The following is a 21,580-nucleotide window of genomic DNA, read 5'->3' as shown; positions in this document are numbered from 1 at the left end:
GGACTTAGCGGTCGATTTGTCTAGGGAAGAGTTAGCCTGGATCATGTTGAGATCAAAAAAGAGGTGTTAGGCGTCTTGAAGAATATTAAAGTGGATAAGTCCCCAGGGCCAGATGGGATCTTACCCCAGAGTACTGAGGGAAGCAAGGGAGGATGTTGCTAGGGCCTTGACAGAAATCTTTGTATCCTCACTAGCTATGGGTAAGGTCTCAGAGGACTGGAGAATGGCCAATGTTATTCCATTGTTTAAGAAGGGTAGCAGGGATAATCCAAGAAATGACAGGCCGGTGAGCCTTACGTCAGTGGTAGGGAAATTATTGGAGAAGATTATTCGTGACAGGATTTACTACCATTCGGAAGCAAATGGGCGTATTAGTGAGAGGCAGCATGGTTTTGTGAAGGGGAGATCGTGTCTCACTAACCTGATCGAGTTTTTCGAGGAAGTGACGAAGATGATCAACGGAAGGGCAGTGGATATTATATACAAAGATTTCAGTAAGGCCTTTGACAAGGTCCCTCATGGCAGACTGGTACAGAAGGTAAAGTCGCACAGGATCAGAGGTGAGCTGGCAAGATGGATACAGAATTGGCTTGGTCATAGAAGACAGAGGGTAGCAGTGGAAGGGTGCTTTTCTGAATGGAGAGCTGTGACGAGTTCCGCAGGGATCAGTGCTGGGACCTTTGCTGTTTGTAGTATACATAAATGATTTGGAGGAAAACGTAACTAGGCTAATTAATAAGTTTGCGGACGACACTAAGGTTGGAGGAGTTGTAGATAGTGAAGAGGATTGTCAAAGGATACAACAGGATATAGATCGGTTGGAGACTTGGGCGGAGAAACGGCAGATGGAGTTTAATCCAGACAAATGTGAGGTAATGCATTTTGGAAGGTCTAATACAAGCAGGAATTGTACAGTAAATGGCAGAACCCTTAAGTGCATTGATGGACAGAGGGATCTGGGTGTACAGGTCCACAAGTCACTGAAAGTGGCAATGTAGGTAGATAAGGTAGTCAGGAAGGCACATGGCATGCTTGCCTTCATTGGCAGAGGTATTAAGTATAAAAGCTGGGAAGTCATGCTGCAGCTATATAGAATCTTGGTTAGGCCACACTTGGAATATTGCGTGCAATTCTGGTCGCCACATTACCAGAAGGATATGGAGGCGTTGGAGAGGAGGTTTACCAGGATGCTGCCTGGTCTGGAGGTTATTAGCTATGAGGAGAGGTTGGAGAAACTCGGATTGTTCTCACTAGAACGACAGAGATTGAGGGGCGACTTGATAGAAGTTTACAAAATTATGAGTGGCATGGACAGAGTAGATAGAAGCTTTTTCCCAGGGTGGAAGAGTTAATTACTAGGGTACATAGATTTAAGGTGAGAGGAAAAAACTCCATAAGAGATGTGTGGGGCAAGTTTTTTTATGCAGAGGGTAGTGAGTGTCTGGAATTTGCTGCCAGAGGAGGTGGTGGAAGCAGGTACGATAGATGTTTAAGAGGCAGCTTGACAAATACACGAATAGGATGCGAATAGAGGGATACGGACCCCGGAAATGTAAATTGTTTTAGTTGACGGGCAATATGATCGGTGCAGGCTTGGAGGGCCAAAGGGCCTGTTCCTGTGCTGTACTTTTCTTTGTTGTTCTTATCTGGTGGCCTCATTCTACAGCTTAGTATGCTGAAGGAAAACTTCCGTCCTAATGAATTATACTCCTCCATTAGCTAAAGTGCTGGCATCAAATCATTCTCAATGAAGGTCTTTGTTCTCCCTCTGCACCATATATTAATGCTTCCAGTTTGGGAAATAAAAAATCTTGCATTCATATAGTACATAAGAACTAGGAGAGGAGTAGGCCACTTGGCCCTTCAAGCCTGCTCCACCATTCAATAAGATCATGGTTGATCTGACTGTAACCTCCTGCTTTCACCCCCTTGTTAATCAAGAATCAATCTAGCTCTACCTAAAATATTTAAAGACACTGTTTTCACCACCTTTTGAAGAAGAGTTACAAAGACTCGACCCTCAGAAAAAAATTCTTACCTCGGTCTTAAAAATCTTTAAACTGTGACCCCCTAGTTCTAGATTCTTCCACAAGAGGAAACATCCACTTCACATCCACCCTGTCAAGACCCCTCAGGATCCTAAAGGTTTCCATCAAGTCACCTTTTACTCTGCTAAACTGCAGTGGATACAAGCCTAACCTATCCAACCTTTCCTCATAAGAGAATCCACCCATTTCTGGTAAAGGCCTATTAAACCTTCCCTGAACTGCTAATTCATTTATGTCTTTCCTTAAACTGCTCCAGATGTGGTCCCACCAGTATCCTATACAATTGAAGCATAACCTCCCTATGTTTGTATTCAATTCCCCTCACAATAAATAATAGCATCCTATTAGCTTTCCTAATTGCTGTACCTGCATACTAGCCTTTTATGATTCATGCACTAGGACACCTGGATCCCTCTGAATCTCAGCTCTGCAATCTCTCAACATTTAGACAATAAGCTTTTTTTAATTCTTCCTGCCAAAATGAACAATTTCACATTTTCCCACAATATATTCCTTTTGCCAGGTCTTTGCCCATTCACTTAACCTATCTATGTCACTTTGTAGCTTCCTTATATCCTCTTCACAACTTATTTTCCTACTTATCTTTGTCATCAGCAAATTTAACAACCATATCATCTCTTTTCATCCAAGTCATTTATATAAATTGTAAAAAGTTGAAGCCCTAGCACTGATCCCTGTGGCACACCGCTTGTTACATCACGCCAACCAGAAAGACCCATTTATGGCTACCCTCTGTTTCCTGTTAGCTACCCAATCTTCTCTCCATGCCAATATATTACATCCACACCATGAGCTTTTATTTTTCGCAATGACCGTAGATTTCCAGAAGGCATTTGATAAGGTGCCACATCAAAGTCCACCAAGTCCACATATGACTCCTTCAAAGAAGTCCAATAAATTGGTTAAACATGATTTCTCTTTCCCAAAATCTGCTTGATTACCTTGATTTTTTTTTCTAAGTGCCATGCTATAACATCATTAATAATAGCTTCTAACATTTTCCCTGACAGATGTTAAGCTAACTGACCGGTTTGTTCTTGCTTTTTGTCTTCCTTTTGGAAAATAGCAAATGGAACTCCTTTATTCAAATCTAATGGAATCTTCCCCAAATCTAGGGAATTTTAGATAATTGAACTGAATGCATCATTAACCGCTTCTTTCAAGACCTTCAGGTGAAGTCCATTAGGACCCAGGGATTTGTCAGCCCGCGGCTCCAACAATTTGCTCAATACCACTTCTCTTGTGATTATAATTTGAGTTCCTCCCTTCCTTCCATTTCCTGATTTACAGCTATTTCTGGGATGCTACTCGTATCCTCTATAGTGAAAACCAATGCAAAATACCTGTTTGATTCATCTCCTTACTTTCTATTATTAATTCCCCAAACTCACTTTCTATAGGACCGATGTTCACTTTAACTCTTATTTAAATATCTACAGAAACTTACTATCCATCTTTATATTTCCAGCTAGCTTTCTCTCATACTCTAATTTTTCCCTCCTTATTAATCTTTGTTATTCTTTGGACAGAATATAAACAACAATCTTCTGACCTGCCACCCATCTTTGCGTATTAATATGCTTTTTCTGTAAGTTTGACACAGTCTTTAACTTTTTTTTAGTTAACCACAGATGGTGGGTCCTCCCCTTGGAATTTTTCTCTCATTGGAATGTATATATTCTGTGTATTCTGAAATATTCCTTTAAAAGTCTAACTGCATCTCAATGGACCTATCCCTGTAACCTCAGTTGTCAGTTTGCTCTGGCTAGCTCTGCTATCATGCCTTCATAATTGCCCTTAAGTTTAAAATACTAATCTTGGACTTGCTCTTTCTCTTTCAAACTGAAAATAAATTCAATCATATTATGATCGCTGCTACCTAGGGGTTCCTTCACTGAGGTTATCTGCTAATCCCATCTCATTGTACAGTACCAGGTCTGGTATAGCCTGTTCTTTGGTTGGCTGCAGAACGTGCTGTTCCAAGAGACCATCCCAAAAACTTTATGAACTCATCTAGGCTACCTTTGCCCATCTGATTCTTCCAGTCTCTATGTAGATTAAAATCCCCCCCTAATTATCAGTGTACCTTTGAGAAGCTCCCATTTTCTCTTCCTTTATACTCTCTCCTACCGTGTAGTTACAATTAGGGGGCCTGTACATCATTCCCACAAATGACTTTTTGCCTTTATCATTTCTCATCTGCTTTTACATTTTCCTAGCTTTCCTGTCTTTCCTAAATATCACATACCTTTCAACATTCAGGTCCCAATCTGTCATCCTGCAGCCATGTCTCTGTAATGGCTTTCAGATCACATTTATTTCTTTTTGCGCTATCATTTATCTGTTTTGCTTTGAATGCTACGTGCATTTAGATAAAGCTTTTAATTTTGTCCTTTTATTATTTTGTGATGTCTGGCCTTATCTGCTGATTTATTATTTTGTGATGTCTGGCTTTTTCTGCTGATTTATTCTTAGATTTGTACTCTTCTTTCCTGTCATGTTCTGTTTATTATTTCCCATATTAGTACCTTTGCCTCTTGCCTCGTCTCCACTCATCTTCCCAAATTTGATCCCTTTCCCCCACTATTTAGTTTAAAGCCCTCTCCACTTCCCTAGTTATGCGGTTTGTGAGAACATCAGTCCTAGCATGTTTCAGGTGTAGACTGTCCCAAAAGTACAGCCCCCACTTTCCCCACTACTGATGCCAATGCCCCACAAACCAGAACACACTTCTCCCACACCAGTCTTTGAGCCACGCATTCATTTCTCTAATCTTATTTGCTCTATGAAAATTTGCACACGGCTTGGGTAGTAATCCAGATATTATTACCTTTTGAGGTTCTGCTTAATTTGGTGTCTAGCTCCTCATACTGACTCTGCTGAACCTCCTTCCTTGTCCTGCCTACGTCGGTGGTACCTACATGGACCACGACAAATGGATTCGCCTACTGCTAGTTCCTGGCACCGGGCAGGCAACACAGCCATCTGGACTCTCGCTCATTCCTACAGAGAACAGTGTCAATCCCCCTCACTGTATTGTCCCCTACCAGCACTACATTCCTTTCAGCTCCCCCCACTTGAATGGCTTCCTGTACCACAGTGCCATGGTCAGTCAGCTCATCCACCTTGCAGTCCCCAGTCCCATCCAAATAAGCTGAGAGAACCTCAAACTTGTTGGACAATTGGAGAGACTGATACTCCTGGCCTCTGGGTTCTTTTACCTGCCTCACTCACAGCCTCCTGATTTGGAAGGTGGCCAGGGAAAGAAGACCCTATCCTCAGTGGTGTGACTGCCTCCTGGTACAAAGCATCCAGGTAAATCTTCCCCCTCCCTGATGTGTCACAGTGCCTGTAGCTCAGCCTCCAGATCAATGACTCTGAGCTGAAGCTCCTTGAGGCACAGACACTTACTGCAGACATATTTATCCTGGATCATACTGGCATCCAGGAGTTCCCACTTGCTGCAGTCATGACGCATCACCTGTCCTTGCACCTTTGTGCTTTGAATAAAATAATTAAGTAATGAATTAATTCATGTATTTTATAAATCTTACGAATTCCTGTACCATTTTGAACCTTTGGAATAGAATACTTATCCATTTCCAGATATTTACCAAACAGCTAGCTTCTTCCCCTGTAGCAGAGCAAGAACCAAATCCTGCAGGGTGAAAAAGTTAGAAAACAAAGCGGGTACCTCCCTCCTCAGCTCATCAAGCACTCTCACTCCATTAAAGTTGCACTGAGAATGATCCCAGATACAGAAAAACCAGTTCAAGCTAGTTCCCTTAATTAACTATTTTAGTTGCTGCCATTGAATAGCATCTCCCTGTTTAGGTCCTTGGATGAGACTTCAAATTTAAACAGCACTTGAAGTTAATTTTTAAAACGAGATTTAAGATTCCCTCAACTCATCAAAACACAAACTCTGAGGTAGACAAGATACCCCAAAGTGCTTTATAGCCAATAAATTGTTTTTGAAGTATGGTCACAGCTGTATTTTAGGAAATGCAGCAGCCAATTTCTGCACAGCAAGCTCTCACAAATATCAATCTGATAATGACTAGATAATGTCTTTGTGATGTTGGTGCTCTTCCTTGAACTATAAGATTGTCCACCTTGGTGTAATGTCTCACCTAAAAGAAGCACCTTCAGCTGTGTTGCAGTCCCTTTGTACTACTTTCTAGAGTGCCAGCCTAAATTTTGTGCTTCGTCACTAGTGAAGGACTGCTACCAACTGAGTCACAAGTGTACTGTGCTGATTCCTGGGATGAAGTGGTTGTCTTATGAGGAAAAGTTGAGCAGATTGGGCCTATATTCATTGAGTTGAGAAGGATGAGTTGTGATCTTATTGAGACATAAGATTCTGAGAGAGCTTGACAGGGTAGATGCTGGGAGGATGACTCCTCTCAGTTTTGAATTCCCTAGGGGGCACAGTTTAAAAATGAGGTCACCTATTTAAAACACATGAGGAGGAATTTCTTATAAGGGGTCTTTGGAATTCTCTTTCACAGAGAGCAGTGGAATGTATTCAAGGCAGAGTTAGATTTTTGATCAACAAGGGAGCTAAGGGTCATGGGACAGGCAGGAAAGTGGAGTTAAAGCCACAGTCAGATCAGCCATGATCTTATCAAATGGTGGAGGCGGCTCAATGAACCAAATGGCACACTCCTATTATGATTAAGGGATTGTCATATTGTCAGATACAATGTTAAACCAAAACTCCATATACTTTTCCGATGAATATAGAAATGCCCATGGTACTTTTTCAAAGAGTAAGAGAGCCAGATATCCTGGCCAACAATGTGAAGGATGCTTTATAAATACAAGACTCCCTTTTTCAGTCTAGCCCTGAACAGCCATAAGCATAATTCTTAATCAGAATATGTATTTTTGGGTGATGCAGAGCTACCTTGTCCCAAATTTTGCAAGAATGGGCACATGAATAAATCAAGTCACAGCATAAGGAAATGCACTTTTAAATGAGCAAACTCAGGTTTATTGTATGCATTCCAGCCACTTCTTAATCCATGAATCGTTTGCAAATTTCAATTGTTGCAATTATCAAGATTAGTTTTTAAATTCTATTGAACATTCTCAGCAACTTACCTTAGCACAAATACCAGCACACCATTTGCCCGTATTGAGTAGATGATACCATCTGCTGTGCAACGCTCATCAGAAGAATCTTTATCCTTAAAGTACATGCACTGAAATAACTCTATAGATTGTTTCTGCACGCGCTGAGCAGCCTAAGAAACAATGGAAGAGGAACTGATTTAATTAGGTCACAGCACTCAACTCTTTAATAATGATTTTCAAACTTGCCTGTTGGTGAATTGCTACCATATTCCTATGGACCCTTTGCCCTAAAAATTTTCCAAATGACATTTTGATCACGCAGAGCCCAGCTTGACGACTGGTGTAACTACAAAAGTATTAAGTTAACAATAACTGCCTTCAGCGTCCCTTGCATGGGAAGAGAGACATTAGCCAGGATCAAGATTGTTTTATTACTCCTGCTGGGAAGTCTAGGTAAGTGCTCATGAGGTTTGGCTGTGTTCATTAGCCCATGTTGAATAGCCTCTGCCTGCCAAACAATCAATGAAGGGATCGCACATGAAGAATAGCTTTTACGTCAAGTACTGGCAATGCTCAGAGCTATGCAGCTTCAGTCACTGGATTATTTTTAAAAAGACTAAATGTTATTGTTCCTATCTTTTGCACAGTGGAGGAAGTAACTAATTGATTTCCCAGAGTTTTTACATCAACTTTTTTTAGTAAGGATAAAATATTCATGGTGTTCAGACCATTAAACAATCTTTTCTATGTTTTTAAGCTATTTTCTCTTCCTTTTTGAACCAAGCAAGCTATTGTCAGAGGACTCGAGCAGAGCACTTGGAGATATGAGGCAGGTTTTCCTCTCTGAGGAATCTGTTATCTGCTCCCTCAATGTTCTGAGCTGAGATTTTGCTGTGGATGTGTTAATTTATTGGTTATTGAAAAAGAGTATGACTTCTTGACTACAATGTACTTCTCCAGCAAAGCTTGATATCCATATTGATCGTTGAATATTTTTACATTTTGCTGTTCAAAATGTGGAAGATAGTTTTGCTTTTTGAACTCAAGGACAGCATCAGGCATTCCCAGGTCAGGTTTTGTGTGGTGAGATACAATTTACACTCCACCTCAAGTACGCTTCAATTCCAACTACAGAGTTACATTCTCTACAGGGTGAACAAGACATTTTAATTTCCTACATTAGCCATCCATGTGGCCCGTGTAAAACTTGCAATTTTAAATCAAATTCTGGCAGTCTTTTTGTCCATTCAATGTCTATTGACCATTAATTTAGGCTGGATTCAAATGTAGGTCATAGGACTGTACTAAAGTAATGCAATGTCCACTCTTCCAGCTCACTCTTTAAAGGACTATCAGTGAAAAGTTGTTTAACCATTCCATTTCAATGTGCAACGTTACTAATAACATCTGCAAAATCTTTTGTTTATTCCTTCTCCCTAATGTGACTATGATGATACATATACAATTACATTAGGCTTTTTTTTAAAAAAAATGGAAAAATGGCTACTGAATTATTTGCCTACTCACCTTATTCTTGTTGTTGATATGCTGACATAATTCTGCTAAATCTTTGTTGCTGAGCAACGGATCTTCCGGTTCCAATTTCTTATCCTTCATTATAGCCGCCATCAGTAGTCTATGTACCACTATATCTGCATATCTTCTGATTGGAGAAGTGAAATGAGTGTATTTCTCCAGAGCAAGACCTGTGATAAGACACAAAGTAGTCCTTATCATATAGATCGGTGTCAGGTTGTGTAGACAACCTGGTCTTGGGACTTTAGCAATTTTGTTTTATAAGTGCAAGTGTACAAGAGCAATTCTGAAAAGGGGCAGGTTTGAAAGCTGTTTCCATCACTTGCTTTCCAAGGTCATCTCAAAATGTTAACTGATATTTTACATTGCAGCACTATAGCTTCCACTGATATAAAATAAATCATAACCTGTATTAGACTCTAATCCTGGATTTGCCTCAACAAAACTATATTCCTACTGAAGATTTTTAAAAAATTATAAAATGAACTTGTTTCCCTGTATTATACTTGAACAACTAATGCAGCTAATAGGCATTGATCTTTCTACACATTGCCTTTGGTTTCCTAAGAGGGACTCAGTGCGGCAGTTCTTTGTAACCTAGTTCAAATCTAGCTCAGGCTCAAAGTTAACTGTTTGCCAGCTGAATATGCCCTGTGCAAAATTAATTCAAACTTCAATCTAGTTCCTATTCGCTACACTTCTAGAGTACAACTTGTCCATTGTTTGATACAAAACTAGTTGTCTCACTCAAGACCACCTGGAAGATGGGAGACCTGGAAAGATTCATGCTGGTTTGAGATGTCTAACCTGTGGTCTGCAGCTTTAGCAATCCAGCTATCAAAGCCCAGTCAACTCAGTCCTGTAAGCATTTGAGTGTGCCTGAGGTTTTGAGAGCTTTTTCAGTACTGTTGGACTCAGAGTAATCCTGGAATCTCCTTCATCTTTTGCTGTTTAACAGGTTCAAAATTCTAGATCTAAATCCCATCTAAAAGCCTGGCTTTTTTGCCTGTAGAATGCTTGACTATCAAAAGCAAATGAAAACTCAATAGTTACCAGTTGCCATGAAGACCCAACTAATGCATTTCGCAAGATAATATGAAAAATGCAGATTTAAACAGATTAAAGTAACCAAGTTAACTAAGGAACATGAAAACAGCTTTTCTTGCCTGTAGTTTGCAGATGAATCATGTAAAAAGGTGTCTATCTCCCAACCTCATAAAAGCACTAGGTACTTGACATAAAAGTGGAAACAGTCCCTATATTTGTTACTTTTTCTCCTTCCTACTTTCTCCTCTCTGCTTTTCCCCTCCAGAGCTCTCACTCCTTCTTCTGGGATGCATTTCCATGGAACTTGCTGTCTAATGCAACAGCCAACCAGTCATTCTTCATGCGTGAGCAGAGTGTCGATGCCTATTGCACTATGCAGCACATTGTAGCAAAGTTCTGTGTTGTCCACACATTCCTTTTTCAGCAGGGGTCACTGGACACCAGTAAGGAGTGTAACGCTTGTTGATTTATCCCCTCCTCAAACCAGGGCATGAGGCTAACTGTAATCCTCTCTCTCAATGCTGACATTGAGTCCAGCTACCTCACCACACACCAAGAATCAAATGTAGGACATTCCTAGTCCGTAGACATGCTGTTTTTCTCTTAACAGTTATGATAGAACAATAAAATTATGTCTTGAAATAGCTGGAAAACATTTTCATTATTGCTGTGGTGAAACTGGATGGTCTCCAAGTCAACAAGAACTTAGAAAATCATTCAGTGCAATGTCAAGCCAGACAGCTTCACAAGTAGCTCAAGAATTATTCACAGCCTAAACTCAATGCAAATCATAACAAAATAAGTACAAACAAAATGGAAGTAAATCAACGTAAGGGTCAAAATATTTTTCAGTTACGGGCTTCTCTATTATTTAGGTTCTTACACAGTTTCAGCTCAGTCTAAGGGGGAAAGGAAGGAGTTTTGGTAAAGTTCCATTTACACAAATCTCAACATCACACTTTAATCCCAACCACACTGAGGAGCATCCTCTACTCTATATATATATCTTAATTTTACAAGTTAATTCTATTAGTTTTGTAAATGTCCATCAGAATATTATTCGTGAAGATATTGTCAACACCATCTACCATTCTAAGAACATGGACCAAACCTGTCTTCAGTTTCCATCAATAATGCTTTTACGCCTCTTTGGAAATGTGCCTTCAATTCAGCATTTTCTCTGAAGGCTGATCGATGTCAAAAACACAGTACTTAAGCTTAAGCCAAACCCCCCGGATACCCCCCACCCCCACACACACAAAAATGCAGTGTACAATTTTTGCTTGGAGTGAAACTCACACATTTACAAGAAGAAAAGATAAATGCCAAGCTGCCTCCACAATGGTAATTATCACACAATGCCTGCAATAGAGCTGTTAATTCACAGAAATAGACTGCCACCAACCAGACCAGCTCAGATTAAAGCATTTCTTTACTAAAGGGATAAAATGAAGGTGCTAGAGGGAGTTCAGTGATATCAAAGCAGCACAGATTTGAGCAAAGAACAAGATGCCACAGTAAGTTCTAACAATCAGTCACTTCAAAGGCCTTGTTTCAAATACAGCCAGACTGATGAATGAAAGTCTGCTCTCCGTCTCAGCCAGCTGAAAGGATCCAAAGTGAAACAATTTTAAAATTGACTCGAGGCATTGGGGACCAGCAGAATAGTTAGAGACACAGGGGACCAAGACTGAGCCCTGGGCTCTACCACCATAGTTGGGAGCCAGTTAGAGGATGACAACCCTGATCAGGTGCCCAAACAAGGCACCAATTTTTAAAACTTTACTTGTCTTAGTTTTACTTTTTGAAAAAGCCTGACCAACCTATGACACAATTTGCTTTGAGAAGAGATTCCCTTATTTTGAAATATTGATAATCAGACTTCCCAAACTTTCCTCTGGTTGTGCTCTTCAACTGAAAAACGATGACAGTTTCAAAAGGACAAGTGTTGCTGCTGGCTTTGATGAGAATTGCAGGGTCTTTAAATACACAGAAACTGCAGCGTATTTGCTTAAACAGATCCTCTTTTTAATAATATTAGTAGGCAACTTTCCAACAATTTTATAAGTTGTTTCCAGCATTGAAAATGGGCAGTAAATGAATTGCTGGGGTAATTTCTGACAGGAAATACCAAAAGAATTTTTCCCCCTTTAGTTGTGGTAATCTGGACTGTAGGGTGAAATTAGCACCAAGCGTTTTAAATTTACCAAGTCTCCATCACTGGCCCTACATTGGCTCCTAGTTCAGCAATGTCTTGAATTTAAATTTTTTTTATTCGTTCATGGGATGTGGGTGCCCATTCCTAATTGCCCTTGCTCAGAGGGCATTTAAGAGTCAACCACATTGCTGTGGACCTGAAGTCACATGTAGGTCTTCAGATTTCCTTTCCTAATGGACACTAGTGAACCAGATGGGTTTTTACGACAATCAATTGGTTTCATTATTTAATTCCCAATTTTTATTGAATTCAAATTTCACCATCTGGAATTCGAACCCTGGTCCCCAGAGCATTACCCTGAATCTCTGGAATACTAGTCAGTGACAATATCACTATGCCACCACCTCCCATTGCTCATACTTTTCAAATCCCTCCATGGCCTCATCATTTCCTATCTCTGTAACCTCCTCCTATCCTACAACCAGCAAAGATTTCAGTACTCCTCCAATTCTTCCCTTTTGCATACCCTCGATTTCCAACACACCTCCGTTAGCATCAATGCCTAGGTCCCAAGTTCTGGAACTTCCTCACTAAATCTATCCACCTTTCCCTCCTCCTTTAAGATGCTCCTTAAAACATTACTCTTTGACACAACCTTTCAGACACCAGACAGAATTTTTCTTTTTGTAATGTGGCTTAGAGTCAGATTTCATTTAATAATGCTCCTGTGAAGTGCCTTGGGACATTTTACAATGTTAAAGGTACTACATGAATACAAGCTGCTGTTGTAAATTAAACATCATTCTAATATAAAATGCTCCACTTTAGGTATGCTCATATCAAAAGCATTATTTTTCAAAATGGCTTTTTAAATGTTAGGTTTATTTTTATTTGCCATGTATGATCCATTTGGAAGATTAAGCAGACAGTTCGGCATAGAAATTCTTTAATAAAATAACTTAAGAGACACCTGCAATGCAGTGTTGACATAGACACTGACGAATGCAATCTGACCACTGCATTACAGAGAGGCTTAATGGAATGAAGGCAGCATGATTGAGCAGGGTGTCTTGGAAAACAAAGTTATTTATTTATCCAAGGTCAGAATATCCAAATACTTAATGTGACCCTTTCACAAATCAGAAAAATTTTGTCTTACTTAAAGACCCCAAAGTGGACAGAAAATAGAACTTTTTTTTAAAGAAGGGTCTAATTGCTTAAAGGATTTAAGTCTCCCAGTTTCTGTTGCAACTGAAGTTAACCAGTGTTCAAATATGGAAGTAATAGAGGAGAGGGAGAAAACATAACGCTGCTTACAAGTTGAAGCTCTCAAGAAACATTCAAGATCGTATGCCGCCTGTTAATCTCATACCATTTATATTCGCTTTTATCTGCATCAGAACGTTACAACATAGAAATATCAAAAACCTATAAGTAACTTCACGTACCATAATGATAAAATTCATCCTCTGAGCAAGAGCCAGTGGAAAAATAAAGGGCATTGGACATTGCCTGTGTGGCCATGGATCGCAACAGCTTGTTCACCTGAGCATCACCTGGGTCTTCTGCCATGTCCAGTGAATCTGCCAGAGCTTTGTTGGAGCTAAAAGTTGTCAACAAAAATATTTTAAATGAGAATATGTATACACAAAGTATATTGTTTGTCTGTCATCACAAAATTTCCTGCTCCAACTCAATCTTCTGCAAGACTGCAGAACTGCTCATTCTCCATCCCCATCCAAACCCAAATATCCCTTAATATAACCCAATGAGTCCAATATTCAAGCTTGCCTTCATTTAATTAATCTTCATCGATCTACCTTGTCTTCTCTCCTAGGGCAGGATTTTCCTGTCAGCAAGCGGGGGCAGGGCCTGCTCGCCGACACGTAAAATGACGCGTGGTGACGTTGGGCGGAACTCCTGACGTCACTGAGCCCCATTTAAAATTTCAGGTAGGCGGGGGCTCAGCAAGATCAGCTGTGCGCCCGCTGACCTGTCAATGGCCAACTGAGGACATTGACAGAGCCATTAAAATAATTAATGGACCTGCCCGTCCAACCTTAAGGCTGGCGGGCATTAGAAAAAGCATGAAACATCATCCACAGGTGGGATGAGGTTTCATGTAGGTTTTTAAAAATTTAATTGAAGTCTTTAAAAAAGTTATGGACCTGTCCCAACTCATGTGACAGGGTTACATGAGGGGACATGTCAGGGAAATCTTGTTTTTCTATTTTTAAGATTTTTTTTACTGAACAGCCGACCTCCCTGAGGCAGCGCTTTGCCTCAGAGAGATGAATGAGCTCTTTCGTGCACATGCGCAGAAGAGCATGCTCTTGGGTTTAGGTACCCCCTCTGGCCGTACAGGGAGCGCACAGCGCTTCCATGCAGACGTCACGCTGGGTGGGCCTTAATTGGTCCACCCACGTAAAATGGCGGCACGCCTCCACGTGCCTGCACTTCAACTTCCCCCACCGACGGGGGGAAAATCCTGCCCATACTCTTTGAAACTCTGGAGGCATCCAAACTGGGCCTTAATTTTTTTTCCCTTAAATTTGTCAAAAATTAAAAACAAAAAACCTCATGAAAATTTACACACAGGCACTTTTTATCTATATGTTACCGTGTATCTATTTTGAAACCCTTTGCTTTTGCACAATCAACCAGCTCAGCGAAGAACTCCTGTTGTGGTGGAGGATGACGGCGCAGCAAGGCTTGGTGAGGTAAATTCTCAGTTATCTTCTTTGCCACCCAGTGGTTAGCCAGAATCATGCACTCTGCTACAGTCTCGTGCACTTCCAGCGGCTGCTTTGGGACTAGGTCACTGATGTTCTTCTTGTCATCTAATTGCACTCGTAATTCAATGCCTTCCAGCTCCAGGGCGCCGCCAAGGGCACGCTTTGCTCGAATATGGCGAGCTACTTCAGTCAGCTTCTCTATAGCCCATATCAGGTCGTTCAATATTCTATGTTTGTCTTTCTCGTCAAGCCCTTTGAGCTCGGGAATATCATCCATAACACTGAGATCCCTATCCAACAAGGCCTGGGCGGCTTCATAGAACATCTTGTACGCAGACTTTATTATGGTTCTTCCAAACCACACCTTAAGGACTTCATAGTTAGTTTTATCCAGCTCCCACATCACACTCACTGCATACCTTAAAAGCAAAATAAGTACAGAAGATTAACCTTCATTCAGAAAGGTGAATTGAAACCACAGCAAACCATATACAAATAACTGATAGTTAAGGGCAAATACAGTCTCAGCATTTAAATTGTGCTTTGTCATTACAAACGTTTACTTTTCAAAAACAATTATTTTATGTCAAGAAATTGAGAGATTTCCTCTCTCAAATCTGCACAATTTTTGGGTAGGTTTTATGCCCTTGAATCATCTTCACCAGGAACTAGAATATAAAATATATATTTTATTACAAATAGTTTTGGTTTTTGAGGCACCACAAAGCTCTGTAACAGCTGTCCGTTTCAGTTGGAGAAATAATTATTATATAAGGTTCTGTTGCACAAACCTTTTTTAATCAGAAGAGACATCATCAGTTTTCTAGAGTTAAAAGGGAAGATGAATCAAAGAACCTTGGGCTGGTATCCAACATACGGTGCCACAGATGCCAGCACCTGACCTTATAGTAGGCTTGCATTTGGAAAAAGGTTGTTCGGTAGAGGTGCCGATTAGAGGCCTGACATTTTCCTCAAAGAGAGAGGTGTAAAACTGTACTACGCAAATTACTTCTCCCACCCCTGGCCTCTTCTGTCCAATCTTCCAGGAAACAGTCATACTGCTCCTTTACCATAGCTGGAACAGCTACCCGCTCTCTGCCAGGGCAAAGAACGAACAGACAATACAAGTATAAATCCTTCTATTGTAAAAATTGGATCTTTTTCTTTAATAGCATCTTGCAAACCTGATATAGCTGACACTTACCTATCAGCACCTCCAAGTAAAGAACACAGATCAGCACTTAGGATGGTAGGTAACATGTCATAGCGGCGATCTGCTAGATAACAAGTTGTTGCCCTGGAAGAAAGTGGCAGGTGTTTGCACATATATATTAAGTGCACAGACAAATTTACACCAACAATGCTCAGCAGTCCTTCCCAGAGATCATAACATTTACATAACTTCGCAATAGGGGAGCAGTGGCAGATGCCAGCTACCACAGGCGTGTATTAATGAGTGGATTTACTAATTCCCCATTCTGTGGCATGGCACCCTCGGGTCTCACAGCTCTGGAGCACCTGACAAGGATTGCTTTGTAGCTGCTGCGGTTTCCTTGTGGCCATTCCAAAATACACAGGGGTTGCTCCCCACCAGTGAAATCATCAGAGCAGCACTAGGTGGGAAATCCCATACCAGAAAAAATTCATCAGTTAATAAAAATATCAAATACATTTCTGATAAAAAGAATTGGTTTTTCTGAGAGTATTTTGAACAAAAATTATTCCCGCTATATTTTCTTTCCCCTTTAATTATTTTAATTTAGTAGCTGTCTTTTTCATTATGATTTTTATTTTACCTTGATCTAGCTTCCAGATCTGTATATGAATTTAATTTTACAAAGTGTGTGACGTCTGCAATATGAACTCCTAGCTCCAGATTTTCATTTGCTAATCTGCGAACAGACAGTGCGTCGTCCACATCCTCACAGCCCTTGGGATCGATGCTGAACACCAGATGAGTGTTCCTTAAATCCATTCGCTGGGCTTGCTCCTCCACATCAATCTTCCAGGGATTCTCAGGAGTGTTCACTGGCATCTCACGCACCTACAGAATGGGAACAAACAAGAGATACTTGTGTGGTTTCAAACATACATACCTGAACAATATTTCAGTTTCCATCTCAAGAAAAATAGTCAAACTTTCTAGTCAATTTTCTTCCTTCTCATAAACACAAAGACATGGTATAAACTCATCATGAATCCTATTTCTCCAAACAATTAATGCAAATTAAGTTTCTTCAACCTCCCCTACCCACCACGCACCAGAGTCTGATGATCTGTGACCACTGCCAGCCTGGCTTAGGAACAATTACTAGAGACAAAGGGAAATGGCACAGATTGACCCTGTGACTTCTCCACAACCCAAGGCTTCAGCAGAGAAGACATCTGACCTCCAATTTTGTGCCTTCCCCTAACATTGTGACTGAAATTGGTAAACTCACTACAGTGAATTGAGAAACAAAACTGCATTGAGCCACAAGGCAGTCATTTACAAAGTCATTTAAAATAAAACGTGAGTGTATGATTTCCCCTCAACGACACAATTATGATAATAACTACACTGTGGGACTCAAAAGTTATCTCACAATTCTCTTTTTTTTTTAAACAAAGCTTTTAGAGGCTTACATCCCACAATGAAATTTAAATCTCTTCTAGGAATGTTAGGTTTTATATCGAGTTGTTTCTCTTCTCAATTATTTCCCTTCACCTCCCCACCACCCTCCTGATGTCACAGAATCACAGTGTAGAAGAGGCCCTTTGGCCCATCAAGTCTGCACCGACACATGAGAAACACCTGATCTACCTACCTAATCCCATTTACCAGCACTTGGCCTATAGTCTTGAATGATATGACGTGCCAAGTGCTCATCCAAGTACTTTTTAAAGGATGTGTGGCAACCTGCTTCCACCACCATCCCAAGCAGCGCATTCCAGAACGTCACCACCCTCTGGGTAAAAGTTTTTCCTCACATCCCCCCTAAACCTCCTGCCCCTCACATTGAACTTATGTCCCCTCGTGACTGACCCTTCAATCACAGTCACATGTGCATGTCAAGGCACAGCACACCTGCAGCAGCCCCTGCAACCTCAATATTGGGATACAAGCTATCTAATTGAGGGAACCACCATAACCAAAGCTAACTCTGTCCTCAGCAGCCATCCAAGCACGTGGTCCAAGTAATACAGGAGTGTCAGATTAGTCTTACTTGTTCTTTGTGAACCAATTTTGGTATTTCCACTGTTGCCACAGCTGGGATCAGCTAACTCAGTATATGTTAAGAGTTTAAAATCAGACCCCTTCCTAAGTCTGAGGAAGAGTCAGACTCGAAACGTTAACTGTATTTCTCTCCGCAGATGCTGTCAGACCTGCTGAATTTTTCCAGCTATTTTGTTTTTGTTTCAGATTTCCAGCATCCACAGTATTTTGCTTTTATTTTTTTCCTAAGTCTGTATTGGCTCAGTGGTGGGTTATATTGTACAATCACTCACCAAGACAAAAGAAATGCAAATGCATTTTTATAACACCTTTCACATCCTCAAAATGTCCTAAGGCACTTCAGAGCCAATTAATTACTTTTGAAATGTCGTCGTTGTTACGTGGGCAAACAATGGCCAATTTTCACAAATAGCAATGAGATAAATGACCACTTGTTTCTGGTAGTGTTTGTCAAGGGACTAAAGCTGGGTCGAGCATCTGCAGAAACTTCCCAGCTCTTCTTCAAGTACTGACATGTTTATGACTACCAGAACAGGGCAGGCAGAGTTTAATGTAAGGTGGCATCTCTGACAGTGCAGCACTCCCTCAGAACAAGGCTATGGTATCAGCCTAGATTTTACACACCTATAATTGGGAGTAGGGCTTGAATCCACAACCTTCTGAATCAGAACGTCATCCGCTTCCACAGAGCCAATCTGACACACAAAACTTTATAACATGAATATTTTCAGCATGAGAATGCTGATGTACTACTTGATCACATGGCCAAATCTGAACCTGTGTGTACTAATGTGTGACTAATAATTTGCTTTGTAATTTATTTCTAAAATGCAAGCTCATTGGGTAGAATCGAGGTACATACAATTCTACTGCTAACAACACCAATTAAAGAATCCCGTTCTTTCAAGGTTCAAGAAGTATAAAGGTATGACCTGGGCTTCAGAGAAAGGGCTAACTGAAATGCTGTTTTCTACAAGAATGGCTGCAATTTCTGTCTCAAGATCGCCAGCTCTTCCAAGAGCCTTCACGAAGTGTCCATTGGGATAAAGAGAAGTAGAATCCCAGGAATCGATGCGTACAATAATTCGGTAATCCTATGTAATCAAAAGAAAAAAAGTTAAGCATCCTCTTTGAGTCCATTACAATACTCCAAAGTTGATGAATATATATAGGTGTACTACCTGAAGAACAGAGTGTAGCAATTCTTTTTACCGCACTTCGCTCCAGGTGCATACTCGATTCAACCAACAGTATACAATTCAACATTTCCATAGCTACAGGGTTGGCAATTGGTCAGAGTTGGACACAAAGGAAAAAAAACAAGTAAAGCAGAAAATCAACAAGAATTATGTATTAATAATCTTCTTGATGCAAAAATGGCTTCTCATGCTTTCAGAATTAAAGAGATACTATTGCACCAAACATTGTTTAAAAATGAAATTTAAATGTTTTGGCTCATCTGAGGAAGCCAAAAAGACCAATGGGAACAAGATACAATGATCTTCTCTAATATGCATGATTTACGATGTACAACACCAACGGAGACTCCTTTATGCAGTAAGCATAGTTTATTTTTGTTTCCACAAGTGGTGAGAATTGGTTAAGGCACAAGCAACGAAGCTGCTACCAGGCAGGATCCCAAAGTTAGTCCCTGGTCTGCAGTGAGTTAGCTCATCTTAGCTAGCTCGGTAGAAAGAGTACCACACTAGCATTAACATGCTTGGGTTAGGGAGGGCAAAATTCAACCAAGATTCCTGACCATGGTTTCTATCCACTCAACCATGCCAGAAAGTGCATGCATCTGGGTCAGTATTGAGCAATGAAAAGGATCATGAGCCCTGCTAGGATTGGCAGCAAACCAGAAAATGGACCAAAAACGTGAAAAAAAGTGAATAAATGGCAATCAAGAACTGACCAGCAATTATGAATAAGATCAATTCTAAAGAGAAGAATCTGGAATGACTGAGTCCAGGAACATGCTATGCAGACATGACCCACAATCTTCACAAAGTTCATGAACTTCAATTATGTGTGACAGCAAGAACCCCTAGCAAAACTGGAGTCAATGGGAATTGGGGGGAAAACTCTCCGCTGGTTCAAGTCATACCCAGCACAAAGGAAGATGGTTGTGGTTGTTGGAGGTCAGTCATCTCAGCTCCGGGACATCATTGCAGGAGTTCCTCAGGGGAGTGTCCTAGGCCCAAACATCTTCAGCTGCTTCATCTATGATCTTCCTTCCATCATAAGGTCAGAAGTGGGGATGTTTGCTGATGATTGCACAATGTTCAGCACCATTCGCAACTCTTCAGATACTGAAGCAGTCCCCATCCAAATACAGCAAGGTCTGGACAATGTCCAGGCTTGGGCTGACAAGCGGCAAGTAACATTTGTGCCACACAAGTATCAGATAATGACCATCTCCAACAAGAGTGAATCCAACCATCACCCCTTGATGTTCAATGGCATTACCATCACTGAATCTCCCACTATTAACATCCTGGGGTTACCATTGCCAGAAACTGAACTGGACTAACTATATAAATACTGTGGCTACAAGAGCAGGTCAGAGGTTAGGAATCCTGTGACGAGTAATTCACCTCTTGACTCCCAAAGCCTTTCCACCATCTATCAGACACACGTCAGGAATACTCCCCACTTGCCTGGATGAGTGGAGCTCCCACAACACTCAAGAAGCTTGACTCCATCCAGGATAAAGCAGCCCACTTGACTGGCACCACATCCACAAACATTCACTCCTCCCACCACCAACGCACAGTCACAGTACTGTGTGTTATCTACAAGATGCACTGCAGGAATTCACCAAGGTTCCTTCAACAGCAACTTCCTAGCCCATAATCACTACCATCTAGAAAGACAAGGGCAGCAGATGGATGTGAACACCACCAGGCGGAAGTTCTCCTCCAAGTCACTCACAATCCTGACATGGAACTATATCACCGTTCCTTCACTGTTGCTGGGTCAAAATCTTGGAACCCCCTTCCTAACAGATTGTGGGTGTACCTACACCACATGGACTACAGTGCTTCAAGAAGGCAGTTCATCACCACCTTCTCAAGGGCAATTAGGGATGGGCAATAAATGCTGGCCTAGCCAGCAACAACCACATTCAGTGACTAGATTTAAAAAAAATTGTTAAAAGTTTTTTTGGAGCTGGAAGAGGGGGAAATTTACAATGAAAGGGTGATTAACAGTGAGAGAGTGCAAGGGGAGCTTCAGGATCTTTAAAAGTGAGACAGTGCGAAGGAACAGCGGGACCATTAACAGCAAAGGGAGCAGTGGGGCCATTAACAGTGAGAGAAGCAGTGGGGCCATTAACACTGCAAGAGAGTACGAGTGGAGCAGCGGGGCCATTAACACCGTGAGAGAGTGTGAGAGGAGCAGCAGGCCCATTACCAGTGACAGGGTACGAGGAACAATGGGGCCATTAACAGCGAGAGTGTGACAGGAGCAGCAGGGTATCCGCTGCTGCCAGGAGTCAGTCAGAACCTGCACTCGGAAAGAAAAATTGAAGTGTGACACCACAGGGGAACAGGCAGGTGTCTGACCAATGAGTATTTCCAATTTATTTTATCTAAGCTAGGGAATAAACTGGTGAATCTTGTCCTTTTTTTTAAAAAGCAAGGTTTATTACTACTAGAAAGGTGTATTAAGTATTAGTATGGTTTATCACTATTAATAAGGTTTATTAGTATTGGTAAGGTTTATTTGCAGTAGTAAG

General features: G+C 41.0%; 1 protein-coding gene across 4 annotated transcripts in view; it reads right to left on the bottom strand.

The window, feature by feature from the left end:
• Positions 1-21,580, bottom strand: part of dis3l (DIS3 like exosome 3'-5' exoribonuclease) — a 48,496-nt gene that overhangs the window by 3,010 nt on the left and 23,906 nt on the right. For all 4 annotated transcript variants that reach the window (XM_041175000.1, XM_041175002.1, XM_041175004.1 and 1 more), the window contains 7 exons: positions 18,774-18,935; positions 16,421-16,668; positions 15,829-15,921; positions 14,510-15,043; positions 13,338-13,492; positions 8,676-8,854; positions 7,176-7,318 (listed from right to left, as the gene is read on the bottom strand). In XM_041175000.1, coding sequence (XP_041030934.1) covers positions 7,176-7,318; positions 8,676-8,854; positions 13,338-13,492; positions 14,510-15,043; positions 15,829-15,921; positions 16,421-16,668; positions 18,774-18,935 — 1,514 coding nt within the window. The remainder of the gene's footprint in view (positions 1-7,175; positions 7,319-8,675; positions 8,855-13,337; positions 13,493-14,509; positions 15,044-15,828; positions 15,922-16,420; positions 16,669-18,773; positions 18,936-21,580) is intronic.

Source organism: Carcharodon carcharias, chromosome 26, assembly GCF_017639515.1.
Source record: "Carcharodon carcharias isolate sCarCar2 chromosome 26, sCarCar2.pri, whole genome shotgun sequence".
Taxonomy (NCBI): domain Eukaryota; kingdom Metazoa; phylum Chordata; class Chondrichthyes; order Lamniformes; family Lamnidae; genus Carcharodon; species Carcharodon carcharias.
The sequence above is the reverse complement of the archived record's forward strand: the minus strand, read 5'-3'. Positions and strand labels throughout refer to the sequence as shown.